This window comes from Ochlerotatus camptorhynchus, unplaced genomic scaffold (genome assembly GCF_037179485.1).
Source record: "Ochlerotatus camptorhynchus isolate MF236.1 unplaced genomic scaffold, CSIRO-AGI_Acam_v1.1 ptg000486l, whole genome shotgun sequence".
NCBI classification, from domain to species: Eukaryota; Metazoa; Arthropoda; class Insecta; order Diptera; family Culicidae; genus Ochlerotatus; species Ochlerotatus camptorhynchus.
In genome coordinates this window covers 33,402-56,486 of record NW_027040971.1, presented here as the reverse complement: position 1 = coordinate 56,486, position 23,085 = coordinate 33,402, and the positions used below count along the sequence as shown (strand labels likewise).

The 23,085-nt window shown below is 36.1% G+C and overlaps 1 protein-coding gene across 1 annotated transcript in view; it reads right to left on the bottom strand.

Annotated features, from left to right (window-relative positions):
• Positions 1–10,595: 10,595 nt before the first annotated feature.
• The window catches only part of LOC135712498 (zinc finger protein hangover-like), a 45,885-nt gene continuing 33,395 nt past the window's right edge, over positions 10,596–23,085 (bottom strand). Inside the window, exons 2-4 of the mRNA XM_065235448.1 lie at positions 13,049–13,746; positions 12,416–12,938; positions 10,596–12,356 (exon numbers count right to left, since the gene is read on the bottom strand). Of these exons, the coding sequence (XP_065091520.1) occupies positions 11,987–12,356; positions 12,416–12,938; positions 13,049–13,746 (1,591 nt within the window). The 3' untranslated portion in view covers positions 10,596–11,986. The remainder of the gene's footprint in view (positions 12,357–12,415; positions 12,939–13,048; positions 13,747–23,085) is intronic.

Genomic DNA, 23,085 nt, shown 5'->3' with positions numbered 1-23,085 from the left:
TGCCAAAAGGTATAAGGGGATTTTTATCAGTGCTGGCATCGGTAGCATTGGTGCTCAGTACGGAAAACCAGATCGACGAAAAACAAATCAAAGGAAAAAAAAAAAAGAAATGAGATTAACAGAACTTTATCTGTACAAGTTCAGAAAAAGTTTCATATTTTTGAATTTCCTGCAGAGTTTTAAACTTTTTCGAACAGTCCGCAATTCAAAAACCCAGTAAAACATTACTGACTGGATTAATGTGTATATGTTAGGTGCAGCTTATCTGCTGTAATATTCAACAACTTTTTTTTTTACTGTTTCCCTAATAAAAAACTACCATAAATGAACGAAAACCCAAATAATTAAATTATTCAACAAATGGTTTGGATGATACCCCGAACACGTCGTTAAGCAAAATAACCATAACAATTTTATTAGGGTTGGTTTTCAATTTCAGATTGAATTCCAATTTCCCATTTGCATCGACGTAAAAACTTGCCGCAGCTTGTTAACCGAGCTTGTGCTGCATAGGCGGAAGAGATAACTCCGTTGAAAACTTCATCTGCATGATAACTGGAAAGTTTGATAACTGGTACTTGTCGATGACGATGATCTCGTCTAATCAACCAATTCGACAGGGACATCCACTACCCGCACCCGTACCGGAAAATGTTTTGAATGATGAATAAGAAGAGGCTGAGCAGTAGAGGCAGCAAGAGACAAAAGCGTGACATTAAATCCTATGTCCCGATCGATTCGTACAGAAGTTTCAATGCGCCGCCTGTTCGGAAAGGATTCCCCGTGACACTACGCGAAGCATGCCGGCCATACCTATCGGGTTGATATCGATCCAGTGATCGATCTGTACGACGAAACTACTGCCACGGCGATTGTAATCCGCTCCATGAAAGTGCAGCGGCAAGTGACGATCTACTGCGACAAATGCAACGTGCCTAAGAAATCGGCTTTCAGATTAGTATTCCACCGGTTGGTTTGGCAAACACGACCAGTACTCGCACTGTCTGGTTCTGCAGAATAATAAGAAGAAGCTGGAGCAGACAAAACTGATATCCGGCAGCTTGGGTGTACCCTTCCAGTTCCGCTACGGAGGAGTGAATGTATACCAGCATACCGAGTATGGCCGGGTTCTGTTTGGCGTCTAACAACGATGTCTATGTCTTCTCGGTCGCGAATGACTGTGACTTAGGCTTCTAGCACGGACTGAAGAAATCTGTAGCAACAATTGCAACAAGCGCGAGTCATTGACAGCTCAACATCGTTTACTTGTAAGCAAATGTTAACCCGATGTGTTCATCCCTAATCATTTTGGCCTATGGTCTTTCATTATTCAAAAGAAGCGATATAATGACATGCTGTTTGACAACTGGCTCTCCCTTTCATTTTTCGTTAGAGAAAAAGAGATAACAGGCGGTACCCCCTAGTTTAATCTAGTACATATGACTAGATAGTGTTGCCGTGAGGTACACTCGAAAATTGTAAATGTAAGTGTGTCAAATCAAATTTCGAGCCGCTCCGTCTGTCACTTCGTTTGTGACACTACTATTGGATTGAACTAGCATTTTCACCAAATGTACTAGAATATTTTGGTTCTATCTCTTTCACTCTACTCAAAACTGAAATGCATAAAAAATGACAAAATGATACGCACTCTTTGCACACTGTCAAAGAATCATTGTACACAAAATCAACTTTGTTCAAATCAAAACAAAAAACCCGAATTTATCCACCTATGGTGTGATCAGACCCTTCTTACTTATTCAAGTTTATTTATTTTATTGTCATTATCAGTGACCAAGCCCCCCACCCCCGTGTCATCCAGTGACGCTACGCCACTGCCTGGGGGTACCCGGAATATATCCGGGTGTAGTCTATTTAATGAGGCTACCAATCACCTTATCATCGTATTTTAATGTGATTTAATGGGTTTTAATTCAATTCATATTCAAGCAACTTCCCCGGGGTACCCGAAACATGTCCAAGTGTGTCCAATGTGGTCTGGAACACTTAACACGACTTGCATTGATCTTATTTTTGAATTCTGTAGTAATTTGATGTGTCGCATGATGGTTTTAATACGTTTTCCGTTAAATCCAGCGTGAAGGCCCATATTCACCGGATCTTATTCCGGCCATATCTCCGGAACCGGTTCACCGATTCCAAAACCGTTCAATAGCGTTCAATGGAACCCCAAGACCTATCATTTGGCGCCGAGTTTGTCCAAATCGGTTGAGCGGTTGCTGAGAAACGTGAGCGCATTCATTTCGTTACATACACACACACACACAGACATGTTCCGATCTCGTCGAGCTGAGTAGAATGGTATATGACACTCGGCCCTCCGGGCCTCGGATCTAAAGTCGGTTTTTCAAGTGATATCTATACCACAGACAAACAGACGTAACTCTTTGAAAAACTTGTTCTTGAAAACATAGTATCTCAAAACATATAACTTCAGTGACGACATCTATCTGGCTTCTCGCGGAAAACAAGCTTGCCCGCTAACTCGTAAACAATATTGCATAAAATTTCTATAGAATATATAGAAACGTCAAAGTGATCCGATGCCAGCGCTGCGGCGAGTAGTTCGCGGAACTGATAATATTCAAATCAACCGTTAAATGCATGAACGAAGATACACAATGAAGAGTTACTTTGTTATTTATTTAATTACATCAACAGGCTGGATGAAGCCCCAATGATTTAAACCTTATCAACTATGGTAAAAAAAAAAATACATTCAAGCATGGTCATAACATAAAAAACATTAAAAAACGTATATCTTATAGTCAATATCTTAACTCCTGCCGGCGAAAAACAGAAGAAAACTTTCGACGAAGCGCATCACGGGAGAGATGAAAGTCGAAAACGGATGCAACTCTGTTGAATGTTCTCTGCAGTCCGCAAATCGCACCGTACGCTCCATAATTTGTGCGACGTAGAGGCAGTCTTAGCATAAGGTTATTACGAAGCGGTCGGGGTTGAACATTCAGGTCAATTTGCCTCAGGATAGCCTCACAATCTGTCCTTCCTTGTAGAATATCGGCCACGGTAAGGGCTCTGTTTGTGTCTCTTCTAGTCCGGAGAAGTTCTAGGTCGATAAGTTGACAACGGCTTTCGTAGCTTGGTAATCGAAACGGATCGTTCCAAGGCAATCTACGCAACGCAAAACGAAGAAAGCGACGTTGAACAGATTCAATTCTCTCGGCACCGTTGTTGTAGTTTGGGTTCCAAACCGCTGAACAATACTCAAGCGTCGATCGAACAAGCGAACAATAGAGAGATTTTAGACAGTTACGTTACGTTACGTCTGTTTGTCTGTGTCTATACCCTTCTTTGTAAGAAGGGTAAAAACTAACCCATCTGGTGGATGATGGCACAAGCTTCCAAGAAAATTTTATTAAAGCGAACCACATTATTTTAATGGATTTCTTCGCCAGTAAGTCGTCTGTCACTTCGTTTGTGACGTTAATCGATTTGCTTGGGACCAATAGGCTAGACAGGTAGTGAGCCAATTTAAAATCGATAGTTTCATATTGATTGTTGGTGCTACTATCTACACGGATAGAAATCTCCTTATACCTTTTGGCAAATTTCCACTGCTGATTATTCATAAAATGTATAAGTCAACTAATAAGCAGACGCCTTGCAAAAAGTTAATAAAGATCATGTGTCAAATGAAATGTATAAGCGGTCACACATACCTTTTATGCATTCTAATAGGACCTATGTGGTTTGTCCTATGGAATGTATAAGGCTGATGCTTTGGCAAAAATGTATAAGTGAAACACATGAATTAAATAATTGATTTTCGTTTCGTGTACTACTTTATTCTCTTCCGTCAAAAAAATGACAACTATCTCTTCCGCAGTAGAACAACAATCAATCATTCTCGCACCAACCAGCAGCGCAGCAACAACTGGAAAGTAAAAGCTAAGTCTTGGTCGTGTCCGCGAAACCATTATCGTGAATTTTATTACAAAGTTTAAAGTTGAATAATCTAGATTTTCTTTGATACTGGTCGTGAAAGTGTAAATATCAATATTAAATTTATCGCGTTCTTTATTTTAATTCTCTATTAATTCGGATATCTCCTATAAAAATAGCATAAATAGTGTTTTTTAGAATAAGTTGTATATACTAGTGTTAAGAATAGTTTTTAAGGACAGTGTAAGGTGTGAATGAACTGTGACGTCGATGAAGAGGATGTGGGGTTTGAAATAGAATCAAACCCCCAAGAATTTGTTTTACAGGAAGAACGTTATGGAGTGCGTAGAAAGTTAGAACAAGATTCAACGGAGTCGAAGAAAAGGAAAGAAATGGGGAAGAAGAAAAAAGAAAATGGCGTTAATTCAACTGATGGTGAGGTAGCGGAAAAAGCCAATATGGCGGATTCTTGTTGCAGCACAAATCCATTCGGAGGTATGAATAAGACACTAACACATACACAATACAAAACCAAAGACATGACACTCACACAGACACAGACAGTAATAGGCACACAAACACAACAACAGCTAGACCATACAGGGAAAAAAGGTACAACCAAGAATACCTGGGAAAGAAACACCACACACACCACTTTTTTCATAGAACGACAAAGCAATGAAGATAAACAAATACATCCAATGGAAATGGCTAAAATTTTGCACAACGTTCAAATCCGACAGTATAAGGAACTAAAAATGGCGGGACAAGGTCGATTCAGAATCACCTTCAACCGACCCAAGGATGCTGAACAACTGATTAACTCAAAATTGTTGAAGGATGAATTCCACTTCAAAATCTACATACCAAACATGCTAAAGCAGACAATAGGAGTAGTTCGAAACGTACCACCCTCTCTCTCAGAACAGGAAATACAAGACAACATTCAGGCAGGAAAGAAAAAGATCACAAAGGTAGAAAGGATTAAAAAAATGGTCAATAATCAACTCAAACCGACATACAGTATCAAAATTTACGTTGAAGGACAGGAACTACCACAGGAGGTTTCTATTTTTGGAATACTAGCGAAGGTGGATTTCTACATTTTTCCTATTAAACTATGCTCAAATTGTTGGCGCTATGGTCATAAGATCAAAGCTTGTAAAAGTACAAAATCACGATGTGTCGTTTGTGGATTGGAACATGACAGTAATGCATGTGGGTCACAACCACGTTGCATACACTGTGCTGGACCGCATAAAGCTAATGACAGGAACTGTAACGAAAGAGTAAGACAAGACAAAATACTACATACAATGGCAACTGAAAGACTCACTTTTGCAGAAGCAGCAAAGAAATTCCCTAGACAAAAATCAGTTCAAAACAGGCTACAGTCCCCACTAGATTTTCCACTCCTCCCAGAACCAGATAAACTAAACCTAGACAATAACAGTCAGCAAAAACAATCACAACTACAACCAAACACTATAGTTCCAGTTACAGACATCCAAACTATTGTAAAGCATGTTAAAGGAAAACTACTTGAACAACTGAACCTTGGCACATTAATGAACAAAATCAAAACAATCCAGGATACTATCATCAGACATAACGAACAACTGATCGACAAGGAAACCAATAATGATCAAAAAATATTGACAGATATAATTGAACAGATAAAAACTATAATTAACCCGGAAGTAACAATAATCAAACCTAACCCTTTGACACATAACCAAAATGCATCAACTTCGAAATCTTAAATTAATGCAACATAACATCACCAGTATAAGACCATTAGAAACTCGAAAAATTCTTAAACACTTCCTGAGTACTAATCACATAGATATTGCAATATTACAAGAAATCTGGATTAAATCAAATGAAGAATATAAATTTCCAAACTATAAGTTCATTAAATCACTAAGACCGAATGGTTACGGTGGTGTTGGACTGTTAATTAAAAACGAATTGCAATATGAAGAAGTTAGACTTCCGAAAATAGAACCAATAGAAGCTGTAGCAATAAAAACATTAAACACAATACCAGAGTTAATTATAATTTCTATCTACATACCTCCCTTACCGATAAGAAACCAAGATATAAAAGAACCACTGAAGAAAATTTTTGATTTTATAGAATTGCAGAAAATATCAACTATATTAGCAGGCGATTTTAACGCACATAGTAAAATATGGAATCAAAACCAAAACGATTGTCCTAGAGGAGAACTTCTTCTAAACTTAATTGAAATGACAGATTTAGTGATACTTAATGATGATTCACCTACATTAATAAAAACTCCCAATACAACTCCATCCACTATAGACCTTACATTAGTTACACCAGAAATAGCATGTAAAATTGATTGGAATGTAATTGATGATGAAATAACCAGTAATCATAAAATCATAATGTTTGAAATAAATAATACAGCTAAACAATACTTAATCAATAGAAAATATATAAATAAGAAAAAAGCAATAGAGGGAATCAATAACATAGAAATAACTGAAATAAAGGATCAATATGATTTAATACCAAAAATTCAAGAACAAATAGAAAAGGCAAAATATACTCCCAAAAACCTTAATTGTAAAGCCAAAGTATGGTGGAATAATAAAATAGACAATTTACATAAGATCAAAAATAAGCATTTAATAGAGTATTTCAGAAACCAAACACATGACAACCTAATGAAATTTAAAAAATCAAAAGCTAAACTGAAACAAGAAATACGAAAGGAATCAAAAAAAAGTTGGAATGATCTAATAGAAACCATAAATCCTGAGATGGACCAGAAAACCTTATGGAATACAGTAAGAAGAATAAGCGGAGGTTTTCCCAGCAAAAATAATATCCACTTACTTAATGATGGTAAATTAGCAGATACATTTATGAATCTGAATTTTCCAGAAATACTTACAGATTTGAAATATACACCTAAACAGACAAATGAAAAAATTACCATAGAATATATTCAAGTTCATAAACTAATACACTCAAAAAAAGACACTTCATCTCCTGGTTTGGACGAAATATCATTTCAAATTTTGAAAAATACTAATATTAAGCTTCTCATTAAAATTGTTGAAATATTAAATAAAGTAGTTAATACTGGAGATTTACCAGAAGAATGGCGAGACATTAAAGTGATACCGATATTAAAACCATCAAAAAACTCAAATAATGCTAACTCCTACAGACCTTTATCAATGCTTTGCGTTTTGCTTAAAATTATAAACTTCGTAATCAAAGTTCAATTGAATACTCATATTGAAACAAACAATATATTTTCTATCTATTCGTTTGGATTCAAAAAGAAAGTATCCACCATTAACTGTATCAACACTTTAGTATCTCATGTGCATGAAGCTAAAAGAGAAAGTGAGATAGTATTAGCTACATTTTTAGATATGACAAAAGCTTTTGATAATGTTAATGTAGATACGTTAATCAACATATTAGAGAATATTAAAACACCTATAGCCATTACAAATTGGATTTATTTTTATCTAAGGAAACGAAGGGTTATTCTCAAACTAAATGACAGCACTGAGATAGTAGCAACAACTAATAAAGGTTTACCACAAGGCTGTCCGCTTTCGCCAATACTTTTTAATGTATATACAAATAATCTCCATACTTTAACTAAAGGTGACAGGATTCTTTTCCAATTCGCTGATGACTTTACCGCCATGGTAAAAGCAAGAACCCTAGAGATTGCTTCTGAAAAAATGAATGAATTTTTAAATGACATTAATACAATATTAAAACAATTGGGGTTGGTTATCAACTCAGACAAGTGTGCTACAATAATATTTACAAACAAATACCATCCTAATACAAACATTTTGATAAACAACTACCCAATTGAAGTAAAGAACTGTCATAAATTTCTTGGAGTTCAAATTGATCATAAACTCAACTACAAACAACATATAGAGTCTGCAGTAATCAAAGCCAAACGGAAAATAAATATATTAAAAATGATTGCAAAAGGTAAAAAAGGAGCTCATCCATCTACAATGTTAAGAGTAGCAAAATCAATAGTACAGCCACACTTAGATTATGGTCTAACAATAATAGCATCTGCATCCAAAACAGTTTTTACAAAATTAGAGACAGTTCAACACCTATATATAAGAACTTGTATGAGATACCTTAAGTCTACGCCAAATCATGTAATATTATCAGAAAGTGGTATATTACCAATGAAAGAAAGAGCAGAATATTTATCCATTAAAGAAATAGTAAAAAATCTATACCATCAAAATACACCAATAGTCACATTCTTAGGAAAATTTATAAATTCGAATGAGTTACCTAGTCAGACTTCTTTTTTAGAAAAAATAGCAGGAATAAACAATTACCATCTAATTCAACTGGGTACAAAACCTTCGTATAACACCACCACCAAATTGAAAATAAATACAGAAATAAAACATCTAAAGAAAAAAGAAATTTCGACAGTAACACAGAAAACAATGGTTTTGGAATTAATCGACAAAAACTACAAAAATGAATATCTGATATACACAGATGGATCAAAAATCGATGAAAAAACCGGTTATGGTTTTTATGATAGTATAGAACGCATATCCTTTAGTGGGAGACTAAAAACCCAATTTACAATAATGAATGCCGAAATATTCGCAATATTAAAAAGTGTAGAATATATAATTTCCAAAAATATAAAAACTGCAGTCATATTAACTGATTCCAAGAGCGCTGCTCTTCTAATTAAAAACAATACTAATAATGATAACTTTTTAATTAATGATCTATACAATAAAATTAAAACCTCTAATGTCGAAAAAATTATAATACAGTGGATTCCAGGACATACTGGATTAATTGGCAACGAAAGAGCAGATTTAGCAGCTAAAATGGGTACAAGCAGGCAACAGATAGAAAACACTCCAATAACCAAAGATGATTTGATACTTAACATTAAATTAGAAACCACATGCATGTGGAATCAGAGATATAAGTTAATATCTGAAGAAAAAGGAATTTATCACTATAGTATAATGCAAAATATAAGATTAAAACCGTGGTTTGAAGATATAAAGCTTTCCACTAGAGACACCATAACTATTAGTCGATTACGAACAGGACACTTAGCTACAAAAGATAGGCTAAATAGATGGGGTTTAATATCCTCCGACAAATGCGAACACTGTAATGTCACTGAAGATATAACACACATCTTACACAAATGTCCGAAATATGATACAAAGCGCTGCAAATACCAATCACTTATACAAAAAGAAGAAATAGTTCAAATTCTTAAAGGCACTAACTATCAAAAAATCAAAGAAATTGCTAAATTTTTGGGAGAGATAGGAGTTAATATTTGAGACTAATTGATTCGAGTAAAATAAGTTTAATAATATTTACATTAGTAGCCACCCGTCACTGAAATGATAAGATTTTTCAATTAATCGGTCGTTCGAATATTTGACGTTAAAATTGTCATTACAAGACTTGGCTGTTATGGACCAACACGGTCTGCGCCAAAGCGAGAGGGAAAAAAAAAAAAAAAAAAAAACAACAATCAATACGAAACTAACGATTTTAAATTGGCTCACTACTTGACTAGCCTATTGGTCCCAAGCAAATCGATTAACGTACCCCATTCTAGTCGAAATTCTAGTACTACACAATGTTTGTTTTGATTCGCTATGAAAGTTTGACAGATTAAATGAGGGGTTAGTGGATTTTCCTATGTTTCGAGGGGTGCATCGATTAGCTTGGGACCGAAGATAGTACCAGAGCTGAACCAAAAAGTTGAGCTCGTTTCTTCGGGACCTTCTGGTCTTAGAGTTACCTCTATGGTAGAATGCTAAAAGTAAACTTCGCTGCTGTTCGTCGTTGTTCTCTCTTCGAAGCTTTTTTACCCATCGCAGCAACCGAGGGGCCTTTAATGACAGTTAGAACAATTATATTTTTCAAAAAGTTTACTTATTGAAGAAAGCAAACTTATTGGACGGTAGCTGAAGCTTCAGCTGGATTTTTATACGGCTTCAAAATTGAAACAACTTTTGCATTTTTCCATTTATCAGTAAAGTATGCCAAATGGAAACATCTGTTAAATAATTTTATCAAGAAAGACAAGGTACTCTCTGGGAGTTTTTTGATGAGGATATAGAAAATTCCATCATCACGCGGAGCTTTCATATTATGAAACTGTGCAAGTGTGTAGTATTTTTTATGTTATGTTTTCATTTGGAAGAGAATTCCGTATATTTATGCCATACGTCCATTATGCCAAACGACCGCAATGCTAGGATTATATTATGCCAAACGGCATTCCCCTGTATTTACATATACATATTTATCTAATTATGATAAGACGTGTGCCTTAAAAGTTAAAGCATCAATAAAGTATCAAATAGAGTATTTTAATACCGCAAAACGATACAACTCGAAATGTCATAAACCGCGAATTGACTCATCGCAAAATAATTTAAGGCAAAAACATTTATGGAACCAGGATTGTCATCTCGATAATTACCCATATTCTCGTTTTCGTTCGAACCGTATTTTCCATACAAAAATAAAGTTTTTTTCGTATTGAAAATACGGTTCGAACGAAAACAAGAATATGCGTTAATATAAAACAATACGTTCCATTTTGCTTTTCGTTTATTGGTTAAAATACATTATTTTATCAATTCTAATACTTTTTACGTTCTTTGTATCTGCAAAAATCGAAATGTCATAGAAATAATATTAATCGGTTCTACTAAAAAATGGGTTGATGGAAACTCTAACTTATGGACAGGTTAAGGTGATACTCTAAGGAAGCCTTAGCGTGAAACTTAAAAGGCACAAATGTCAGCTACCACAAAACATACAAATTTGAAATTGATACTCCTTGTTTGTTGTGCTACTACAAACAGAGAGTAGCAATTTCAAATTTGTTTGTTTTGTGGAAGCTGACATTTGTGCCTTTGAAGTTTCACGCTAAGGCTTCCTTAGAGTATCACCTTAAAAAGGGACGTTCTTTCATTCATCATTGATCGATCAACTACAGGATCACCTACGGTGACGGAGCCCATATTGGCCTTGTATGATTGTGTTCGTGTCAACTAATTTTTCAACGCATAGCCAACTTTTTTTTTTTTTTTTTTTTTTTTATATCTTTATTAAGGAGACTTTCAGCCCTGGGCAGGTTCGTCTCCATAAGCCAACTTGATACCGTTGAGTTATGATTTATAAAAAAAAAACTAAAGTAAATATTGATTTACAATAACCAAAACAAGGTTAAATACGACCTATATTGAAACTGTCATGGTTCCATGCTTGGCATGCACAGTTGTACACACCAACTGCTCATTTGGTAATAACTTTACACTCAGTTGTTGAAATTTGTTTTTGTTTAAAGTAATTGATAGATTAGAAGCATGGCTTACTATAGATATGCACTGCCGTTATACACATAACTGTCCCATGTTCTATGCAATCCTTATGCACCATGGGACTCTTATGCGTATAACGGCAGTGCAAAGAGTTTGTAAATCTTAACATTTGAATCAACACCTATGAATTTTTACGCTTAAAGTCCGAGATGTGCAGCAAGCATTTCTCACTTCATTTTTACAACGCAAAAACAAATACAGTTCAGTGCCAACATTTCAAAGGGGCGTAATTGCTTTTGTAAACAATGACTTTAGCCGTCCATTTCTCGCGAATGAAATCTTACCTCTCCAAAATAAAAATGCTAGCTGGTAGAGGAAACATTCATCTACCTGGTGGTGTCATTATTTTTCATGAGTGAGCTTTTATTCGCGACAAATCGACGGCTAAAGCCATTGTTTACAAATACAATTACGCCCCTTTGAAATGTTGGCACTGAGTTTATTACTAGAATTAAAATCTATTTTTTTTTCACGTATCTATAACAAGTTTATTCTATCTACTGCTTCAAAAAGAACTATGTTTCGTCAACTGTGTGCAAAGTATTAGCAAATGAGCAGTTCGTGACCAAAACTGTAAATCATGCATGGTTCTATAAGGGTATGTAAGCTTATTACAGATACAAATGCTTTACTAAACCGTTTCCTGTTTAATCTCAACTGAATAAACAGCATCATTGCTACTGCTCTCTTTACTGGACGAGCTGCTAGTAGAGCTAGCAGAATCAGTTGAAGTTCTTTGTGAAAATTTAATGTTTCCTCCCAATCCTCCGATGAGGAAATGCTCAGATACGTGGTGCCGTAGCGAATCCGCTGTGTTAAAAGGAACTTGACACAGTTCGCAAAAATATTGTTCTGTCTTTTTTGAGCCATCGCCTTTAGTATCGTCTTCAGATTCATCCTTATCGTTTGAACAGTTTTTATCATCTTCTCCGTCATCATCAGCATCATCTTCATCATCTATAAACTCCGCTTCAATAATGTTAGCGTCATCATCATCCTCACTACAAAAAAGTATAAGCATAAAGTATAATTCCGCACTACCCAATCGCATTGTACTTACCCTTCGTCTTCTTCCTTTATTTGTGCTTCGTTCGTTTTTATTTGAGCTGATGAAGTGCCTTGTTGGTGCGATGTTTCATGTCGAATTGAACCATCAGTTTCACCATCTACGTGGTGTTTCGGTTCTTCTGTTACGCGCTCTTGATTTTCTCCATTAGAGTCTTTAACGTTAAGATGAGATACCATATGCTGAAGTAGACGCTCCTTCCTGGTAAAAGCTTTGCCACAAATTTCGCAACACCATTCAAATGTCTGAGAAGGTTTCTGTACCCGAGCATGACCCAGTTTGTGATCGATCCATTCTGGTACAGTACTAAACTTCAGAAAACACGTCGTACATTCTCGGAACTTTTCAACGAAAGACGATGCCACTGTATGTGCTGTTATCGAAGGGCTATTTTGAATCGAAGATTTCGTTTCATTTCGTTTGTGTACCTCTACTATATGTCGTTTTAAATTATTTCCGCTGGCAAACGTAGAATAACAGTATGGACAGGTAGGTGAACCTTTTTGTACAGAAGGATCTAACAAAGAAAAAAAAAATCATTGCATAAGTACCATTTATCCACAAATTCAATTCCATTTAAGTGGCCAAAGTTGAAAATATATATGATGCGGGTCAAACGATACCTACCGGTGATAACTGGAGCCGTAGTAACGCCGGATGATACACGATGCAAATGTGATAACTTCTTCATCTTACTTGGCGGCAGTTGATCAGGCTGCCAAATATCATTAGGATCACGGACTTTTCGTCCATCGGGAGATCTGAAGTGCCAACCTCTGTGAACCTGAAGTGCATTCAAAATATGGAAAGTCTTGGGACACATGTCACACTGATAAACGGTATCGTCTAATTTGCGGTTGGTACGACGGAAACTTTCATTAATCAAGTTTACAGATGTATCTAGCATTGAAAACAATGCGTCAGTTGCACACCGCATGTCATGAAACTCTTGACCATGAGAGTTCCCGTTGATAACGTTATTACTGCATACGTTACTGGCATGCGCCTGAGCTGTGTGATAACATAGTTCCGTTTTGTCAAAAAATACTCTCGAGCAAACATCACAGGCTGAAGCGTCCGGAATTTTTGGATGTTTCTTATACCGGTGGACCCAAAGTGATTTTTTTGTGCTATAGACCCCACCACAATCTTTACATGAATGATCGCTTTTATCATGCTCCTCGTGATTATTCATGTGAATAGACAGCCGTTTGCTAGTATCAAAACTTTCCGTACAGTACCGGCACTGAAACCAAAGATGGGGCTGATGGGTTGATAAGGTTACCGAGGAATCATGTGTCACGTTTTCTTCAATGCTGTGAGTACTGAAATAAAAAGGAAATAGCGAAAAGTTTTTAAATTGAGTCTTCCTACATTCCTTTACCTATTATCATCAGGTTTAATTTTTTTTTATCCCCGTAGGATTGCAATGATGATGAGAAAAAATTTCAATTGACTACGATGCCGGACGGATTAGTCTGTGGTGACCAATTAAACACCGGATTCACGATATTGATTAATTATAATCTTCTTGAAAATCTTTATGCTTCGGTAATCGCTGGTCTGTCTTTGTCTATGTCTTCTTCTCATTCGTACGTCAGTTTTAATGTCTGGATGTTTTCTTGAGTAATGTCATGATGTGTTTGTGTATCAGGGTGTGTGTGTGTTTGTGTATCTGCACCAAATGATTATATTTCTTCCTCATCTCCTAGTTTTAACTGCGATCAAGAAAAAAACAATTAAAAAAAAAAAACAAAATACGTTGCAAAAGTTCATACCATAACAAATCTTACTATCCACATATTTGACTAATACCTAAATGTAATTTTTAATTTTATGACGATAAGTTGCTCAAAATAGCAGCCTGTAATTTCGTACCAGAATCCGTCTCCAATTTAATGTCTTTCGATATTTTCGAAGGCGAACACTCCGCAACCTATTCTTGCTAGTGATTCTGTCCAATTGTTAGGTATCCAAATTATAGTCATTCGTCAATTTATTATTGAATATATGGATGAACTATCTATTAATCAATAACTATTGTTTACGATAATTACATGAAATAAATAAAATATAAACTACAAACCATTAGACGCTATAATAATACCTTGCACATGCTAGACACAAGAAGAGGCCAAAAGGCAAGCGTCCGATAGGAATGGGCGATGTCGATGCGATTTTTACAGAATCGATTTTTTTGCCTCGAAAAATCGATTTTTTTCATCCGATCTTTTTCTGTTCGATGTTTGACAGAATCGATTTTTCAAATTGATATCGATTTTTTACTCATTTAAACTTTTTTATAAAGCATTTAAAAAAAACAAAACGCCTCAATTACCAAAGAGAAAATAAAATCGCCGAACTCTTTTTATGTTGTTGTTGATTATGTTGAATCAAATGTTATCATTGAATTCTTGAAAAAAAAAAATGATAAACAAAATGGTATTTCACTATCCCAAAAAATATGTTTTTATTTAAAATCAAGCGACATTAATTTCATCGTCCTCAAATTTTGCTAAACACCCTTTCAATCTTGGGCTTTATTTATTTGTTACTTTTTATGTTGTGTGTACTTTGGACCCATTCTTTCTAATTCATCCAGCTGATTTTGTTTGCAAAAAAAAAACACGCACTCCTTGATGCAAAAAAACATTGGAAAGGTGAGTTTTAATACCTACACACTAAGATTATTTAACAGATTTCTGTAAAATTTTACCGAAATCTCAACAGCTGAACGTTCGGTAAACAATTTTACATTTTTCCTGTAATTATTTACAGATATCTGTGAAAAATTCACAGATAATTGTGAAACATTACAGGAAATCTGCGAAACTGTTTACCGAACGTTCAGCTGTTGAGATTTCGGGAAAATTTTACAGATTTCTTTAAAAATTTCTAAGTGTGTACAGAAGATTTTGAAAGCTCAGATATAGAGTTGAGGTTGAATAACACACTTAGAAAAAATCATGTAAATTTAGGTGCTCTGAGCCTGACATATACGAGCGTCAATTTTGACATAAAATTGTGTCATAGTAGACGTGAAATTCAACTCAATAAAACGTATTTTTCGTCGAGTAACGAACTTTTCTGTCTCGGAGCATTTGATTTTACATTACATGTTTGTTTACGTCTCATCTTTTATGTCAAAGATGGATTCCGTCACATGTAAAATTAGGTATTTCTAACTGTGAAGCTAAATATTCGCAATATTTCTTAATAATTCGGTTTCAATATTTAAATAGAGTGCAATTGCTTTTGTGAATTGGTTTTATACAAATAAATGCTCAAACACATACACTAAAACAACAGGAAGAGGAATATTTCGTCTAATAGAAGATTATAAAGCATAATTCAAATATTTAAAAAAAATCGATTTTACTCGAATCGATTTTTATTGTTTCGATATTTTAGAGGATCGATTTTATAGTCAGTTTTAGAATCGATTCGACAACATCGATTTTTTGTTTCAAAACGCACATTCCTAGCGTCCGACACACAAAACCCGTCAAATCCACTCGCAGCCACAATCAATGATTCTACGAATCGCGACCGCTCACGAATCATAAAACCGCCGACTGCGACACTCTGAAATCGAAATTGACAGCCTCTATGCGTCAAACACCCGCCCTCCAATCTCCTCCCGCATCCAACAACACAAATCTCCATTACAACATGTAACGAATTCAAAACTCCGAAAATCACTCATCTATAGCAAGTGAGTGGAAGCAACCCTGCATGCAACCATTCTTCATGATACACTTTTTCTACCTATCTTTCTATTAGGCCTGTGGACATGCGTTAGCTTCGAAACTTCTAACCAAACTGGGAAATCTATCAGATCACAAAAACTTGAAAAAACTTTCAAAGGTATTATTGATTATTTTACACAAAAACTAGCAAGTAATATTAAATCTTTTGTATCGTATGCTCATGCCAATTGACTGTAACAAAAATAATATGCTAAAATAAAATAAAATTTTAATAGAATGATATGCAAAATTTACTAGAAGATCATTACTTTATTGGTGAGAAGTTTCTAATAAGCCCTCCCAGTTCCTCTGTATACAGAACAAATCTGATACTATAATCAGAATTGCTCAGTCTGCATGAAGCAGCCGATTTCATCAAGGAAATTCTATTATCAACCAAGAATTAATCGTTTGAGGCATACTGAAGCATTAAGAAGGTGATATGTGTCACTATAGGAAATCATCATCGTTGCAAATATAAAGAAATTAAACACAACCCTTTGCTTCAGTACCGTCAACCTCCATGTCCATGGGGAGGGATTATCATCAGGGTTAATCTTTAAACACTTATGGCGGTAAGCTCCAACTCGGATTAACTTTTAATCCCGTCCCTGCCCTGTTTGGATGATCTGCAAAATGTTTGCTTAGAGTCGTGTTGATTAACTCTGGTGTCAGGCGCAGCGAGAAACTGCCAGTAATTACTGCAACAATTGGAGAGCAAGCAAATGTTGGCCCTGGTGGCGAAAGCAAGAACTACTGACTGATGGTTGTTTCAAATTCCTTTACGGTGAGGTATGGGAGAGACTTTTTTAATTTAATTGAACTTTTTAATTAGGTGTTTCATACTGCTTCTGACAGCACTCACCACCAGAGGGCAAGCCGCCTTGAATCGTATTACCTGGTGGTAAATCGACTTGAAAATGTATGACTTGTTTTGAAAATCACTAGTGATTAAATATCAATAATGGTGCAATTTGTCCGATATATTATTTCTACATTATGTCACTATAACTAAAAAGAACAAAATGTAGAAACTTGTCTCACCGCTAGAAGCAAAGTTTAAAAAGAAATCGACGATTTAAAAAAATCTCCCTGAAACTCATTATCCTCCGAAAGGGAAGTAAAGCCGTTGGTCCCCGGTTCATGAGTTGATGGGTCGATGGGTAGAGTCCAGATGTGGCGCCGGGAGCAAACTTACTTACCTCAAGTCTCAAGATTTTTGGAAATCCTGCACTTATTTCCCGAAATTCACAGTTAAACAATATTTACGGAACGCGGACAAGAGTTGAATCTTCTTCTTCCTCTTTCCTTTATTTAACGTTGGTCTCTGTTCCGCAATCTAGTGCCAATCACCGACGGACATCGATTGTCATCCATTGACGGCAATCGAATGTGCAGGAAGGCAGCTTCCACACCTGCGTAGGATATCGCACCCATTCAAACACACACATGGGCCGGGACCAAAGGCTTTACTTCCCTTCCGAAGGAAGACTTGACCAGAGATTTTTATGCATCAGAAAAATCCCACCGACCTCGACTGGGAAAAGAGTTGAATCAAACGAGAACAGTTTTGTGTTATTGTTTACATTTTTGTCCGGGTGAAAACGAGGGAATGGTTGGTAGTTATTTTTGCATTCTTGGCCCAGGGAATGGACACAACAAATAAATGCTTAATTAAAATTAACTATTGTTGGCTTAATAAAAGAATATTGTTATTTTTTCAGCGGTTGCGGAGGTGTAGTGATAAGCGTGATTACCTCTCACCCCAGCAGGCCTGGGTTCAATCCCAGTCGGCACCGCCGGGATGTTCTGAGGCATAACTTCTCTGATCACGCCTTCGGAAGGGAAATAAAGCCGTTGGCCCCGATTCATGAGTTGATGAGTCGATAGGTAGGTTCCAGGTGTGGGAGTCGCCTCCCTGGCGTCGGTAGCATTGGTGCTCAGCACGAAAAACAAATCAAGGAAAAAAAAATATTTTTACAATATTTGCAGTTGAAAAGTGGCTTATTTTTTTTTTATCACCGTAGGATTGCAATGATCGGGGTTGATGAGAAAAATTTTCAAGTGACTAAGATGCCGGACGGATTAGTCTATGGTGACCAATTAAACACCGGATTCACGATATTGATTAATCATAATCTTCTTGAAAATCTTTATGTTTCGGTAATCGTTGGTCTGTCTTTGTCTATGTCTTCTTCTCATTCGTACGTCAATTTTAATGTCTGGATGTTTTCTTGTCTAATGTCTTGATGTGTTTGTGTATCTGTGTGTGTGGGTATGTGTTTGTGTGTTTGCACCAAATTATTATATTTCTTCCTCATCTCCTAGTTTTAACTGCGTTCAAGAATAATTAACTAAAAAAAAAATAATAAAAAAAAAAACAAAAAAAAAGGAAACAAACAAAAAACGTTGCAGAAGTCCATACCATAACATATCTAACTTACTATCGACATTTTTTGACTAATACCTAAATGTAATTTTTAATTTTATGACGATAAGTTGCTCTACTACTACTACTAAAATCTGACTACTAAAATCTCAAAAAGATATTCTCACAAATGTATTTCACGCAACCAGGAATCTGAAAACCATTTGACGCTATAATAATACCTTGCACATGCTAGACACAAGAAGAGGCCAAAAGGCAAGCGTCCGACACACAAAACCCGTCAAATCAACCCACAATCAACGATTCTAATACGAATCGCGAGCGCTCACGAATCATAAAACCGCCGACTGCGACACTCTGAAACCGAAATTGACGGCTCTATGCGTCAAACACCGGCCCTCCAATCTCCTCCCGCATCCAACAAACACAAATCCCTTCTACAACATCTAACGAGTTAAAAACTCCGAAAATCACTCATCTATAGCAAGTGAGTGGAAGAAACCCTGCATGCAACCATTCTTCATGATACACTTTTTCTGCCTATCTTTCTATTAGGCCTGTGGACATGCGTTAGCTTCGAAACTTCTTACCAAACTGGGAAATCTATCAGATCACAAAAACTTGAAAAATCTTTCAAAGGTATTATTGATTATTTTACACAAAAACCAGCAAGTAATATTAAATCTTTTGTATCGTATGCTAATGCCAATTGACTGTAACAAAACTAATATGCTAAAATAAAATAAAATTTTAATAAAATTATATGCAAAATTTACTAGAAGATCATTGCTTTTTGGTGAGAAGTTTCTAATAAGCCCTCCCAGTTCCTCTGTATACAGAACAAATCTGATACTATAATCAGAATTGCTCAATCTGCATGAAGCAGCCGATTTCATCAAGGAAGTTCTATTAACAACCAAGAACTAATCGTTTGAGGTATTCTGAAGCATTAAGAAGGTGATATGTGTCACTATAGGAAATCATCATCGTTGCAAATATAAAGAAATCAAACAGGGTAGACGTACCAGTTATGGCTATACGTTCCCATTATGGTGTGTTCCAATTATGGCCTATGGAATTCCATAGGCCATATTTGGAACACACCATAATGGGAACGTATAGCCATAACTGGTACGTCTACCCCATAACCCTTTGCTTCAGTACCGTCAACCTCCATGTCCTTGGGGAGGGACAGTTGAAAAGTGGCTTATTAAAACAAAAATAATCTTGCAAAAAAAGGTTATCTTCCATTTAATTCCACTTGGTTTTTATTAGTTAGGTAGGTTCCGATTCAACACATTGTAGTTTCATTTTTATACCTGTGATCTTGACTTTTTTACCTAGGGGATGAGTACTAAGGGGGTTAGATTTTGATACGTTCTTTAGTGGGAATGACACTGATGTAGACTGCACATTGTAGTCGAAATACGTATGGATAACAAAATTAATTAAGTGGAATTAAATGGAAGATAACCTTTTATTGCTGTTTTATTTAAGCATTCCGCTAACAACCCAATTTCATTTCTTCAAAAATAATCTTATTTTGAATTAATTTAAATAAGGATTATCGAAACCATAATATGGAATATAATTCCAACCGGAATTGTTTGTTTAAATACAACTAAAGTTTTTTTTTTTGATTCAATGCAAACAATTTTCTGTCCGTATAGAGGGTAGGTAGATAGGATTCTATAACATTCCTCAGAAAACCATTCCCCAGGATCTAATTATCCAGAATGCACCATTCCCCAAAAAAGCATTCCCCAGAATGAACCATTCCCCAAAAAACCATTCCCCAGAAAAGTATGCCATGTATTAGATTGACTATTTTTGTTTATTATAGTCACTCCTGGAATCTTCTTTCGCGTATGAGAAAAACTTCTTAATTGGCCAAGAGGTTTTAGTAGACCTTAATGGATTAAGGGGTTTTCCCTTCTTTGAAAATATATGCGCAAAAGGAAATAATAAATTCTTTGGACAAACGATAAAGAAGGGAATATTCAAAGTGTTTTTTTTTTATGTTACTTCATACGCGAAGTTAACGATTTTCAGAGTTGGTTGGAAATGCTAACATGAAGCTTTAGTGTGATGATTTATTAGCTAGAGAATGATCTTTGGAAGAGGGTAGGTGGATAGTTCCGTTAGAGTACGGCAGTATGAAAATTGAATAGAAGTTGAAAATGAGCGAAGGGCCATTAAAGCGACAGTTTACAAGATGGACGCACATTTTTGCCTAGCCCGTACGATGTACGCGGGGACTTGAAGTATGTCTCCAAGTCCACAGGCAAAAATGTGCGTCCCTCCTGTTGCTCATAAACTGACTGCGGCTGTGGAATAGTTCTAGCGACGTTTTCATCACTACCTAAAGCCCCACGTTTGCGAGAGCATTTCCAGTCGATGGTGTGTTATAATGCAGTTCTTCTTTACCCAACTATTGTGTTGCTCCTCTCGTCATGACCAACGTGATCATCTCAGAGAGAAAGCAGTAGGGTGGTTGTTGCGTGCTGTACCATCATCAGCATTGTTGACGGCTACTCCCGCCTTGAGTTGTTACATTCAAAGTGTTTTTTTTATGTTACTTCATACGCGAAGTTAACGATTTTCAGAGTTGGTTTGGAAATGCTAACATGAAGCTTTAGTGTGATGATTTATTAGCTAGAGAATGATCTTTGGAAGAGGGTAGGTGGATAGTTCCGTTAGAGTACGGCAGTATGAAAATTGAATAGAAGTTGAAAATGAGCGAAGGGCCATTAAAGCGACAGTTTACAAGATGGACGCACATTTTTGCCTAGCCCGTACGATGTACGCGGGGACTTGAAGTATGTCTCCAAGTCCACAGGCAAAAATGTGCGTCCCTCCTGTTGCTCATAAACTGACTGCGGCTGTGGAATAGTTCTAGCGACGTTTTCATCACTACCTAAAGCCCCACGTTTGCGAGAGCATTTCCAGTCGATGGTGTGTTATAATGCAGTTCTTCTTTACCCAACTATTGTGTTGCTCCTCTCGTCATGACCAACGTGATCATCTCAGAGAGAAAGCAGTAGGGTGGTTGTTGCGTGCTGTACCATCATCAGCATTGTTGACGGCTACTCCCGCCTTGAGTTGTTACATTCAAAGTGTTTTTTTTTATGTTACTTCATACGCGAAGTTAACGATTTTCAGAGTTGGTTGGAAATGCTAACATGAAGCTTTAGTGTGATGATTTATTAGCTAGAGAATGATCTTTGGAAGAGGGTAGGTGGATAGTTCCGTTAGAGTACGGCAGTATGAAAATTGAATAGAAGTTGAAAATGAGCGAAGGGCCATTAAAGCGACAGTTTACAAGATGGACGCACATTTTTGCCTAGCCCGTACGATGTACGCGGGGACTTGAAGTATGTCTCCAAGTCCACAGGCAAAAATGTGCGTCCATCTTGTAAACTGTCGCTTTAATGGCCCTTCGCTCATTTTCAACTTCTATTCAATTTTCATACTGCCGTACTCTAGCGGATCTACCTACCCTCCTCAAACTATCCTCTAGCTAATAAATTATCACACTAAAGCTTCATGTTAGATAGCATTTCCAACCAGCTCGGAAAATCGTAAGCTTCACGTGTGAAGTAACATAAACATTTTGAATATTTACTTTTTTTTGTGTTGCAAGATTAAACATTTGTTGCTGGCAGGCTTGAACATGCTCATTTGAATCATGCATTTGAAACTAATATATATAATAATAATAATTTTTATATGTAAGATCCAAGAGGAGGAGGTAAAGTTTGTGTATGACACATAAAACCAGTCAATTTCGCTTCCAGAGTGTCATAATTAGCGATTAGCTATAATATTACGAAAAGTACTCACTCATTGCAATTTCTCATTACAGCTAAAATAGTTAATGGTGACACAAACAAAGCAGAATTGACAAGCCTGTTTGCTGGAACCAGTGTAATTGCAATTTATGTTTTTTTTTATTAATTTTAAAATATCAAGCGGTGTTGATTGCCCGTCATTAAATTCATAAGACTTTAATCTTTAGCGTTTTTTTTTAAGTCGGAAATAAAACGATGCATCCCTTCGGTTCTGTGACACTACCCCGAATGTCACTACCCCGAACGCCCTTACCCCGAACGGTACACTACCCCGAACGCCGTTACCCTGAATAGTACACAACCTTGAATGCCCATTACCCCGAATGACCATTACCCCGAATCCATTTCCAAAAGCTGTAAGCTGTATTTTTGTTTATTATAGTCACTCCTGGAATCTTCCTTCGCATATATAAAAAGAAGAGAAAAACTTCTTAATGGGTCAAGGGGTTTTAGGAGACCTTAATGGATCAAAGGGTTTTCCCTTGTTTGAAAATATAAGAAAAGGAAATAATTAATTCTTTGGATATACGATAAAGAAGGGAATATTTCCTTCTTTGCATATGTATAAAAGAGAACATCATTAATTCGTTAAATATATGATAAAGAAGGGAATATTCCCTTCTTTGGAAATATAACAAAAGGAAATAATAAATTCTTTGGATATACGATAAAGAA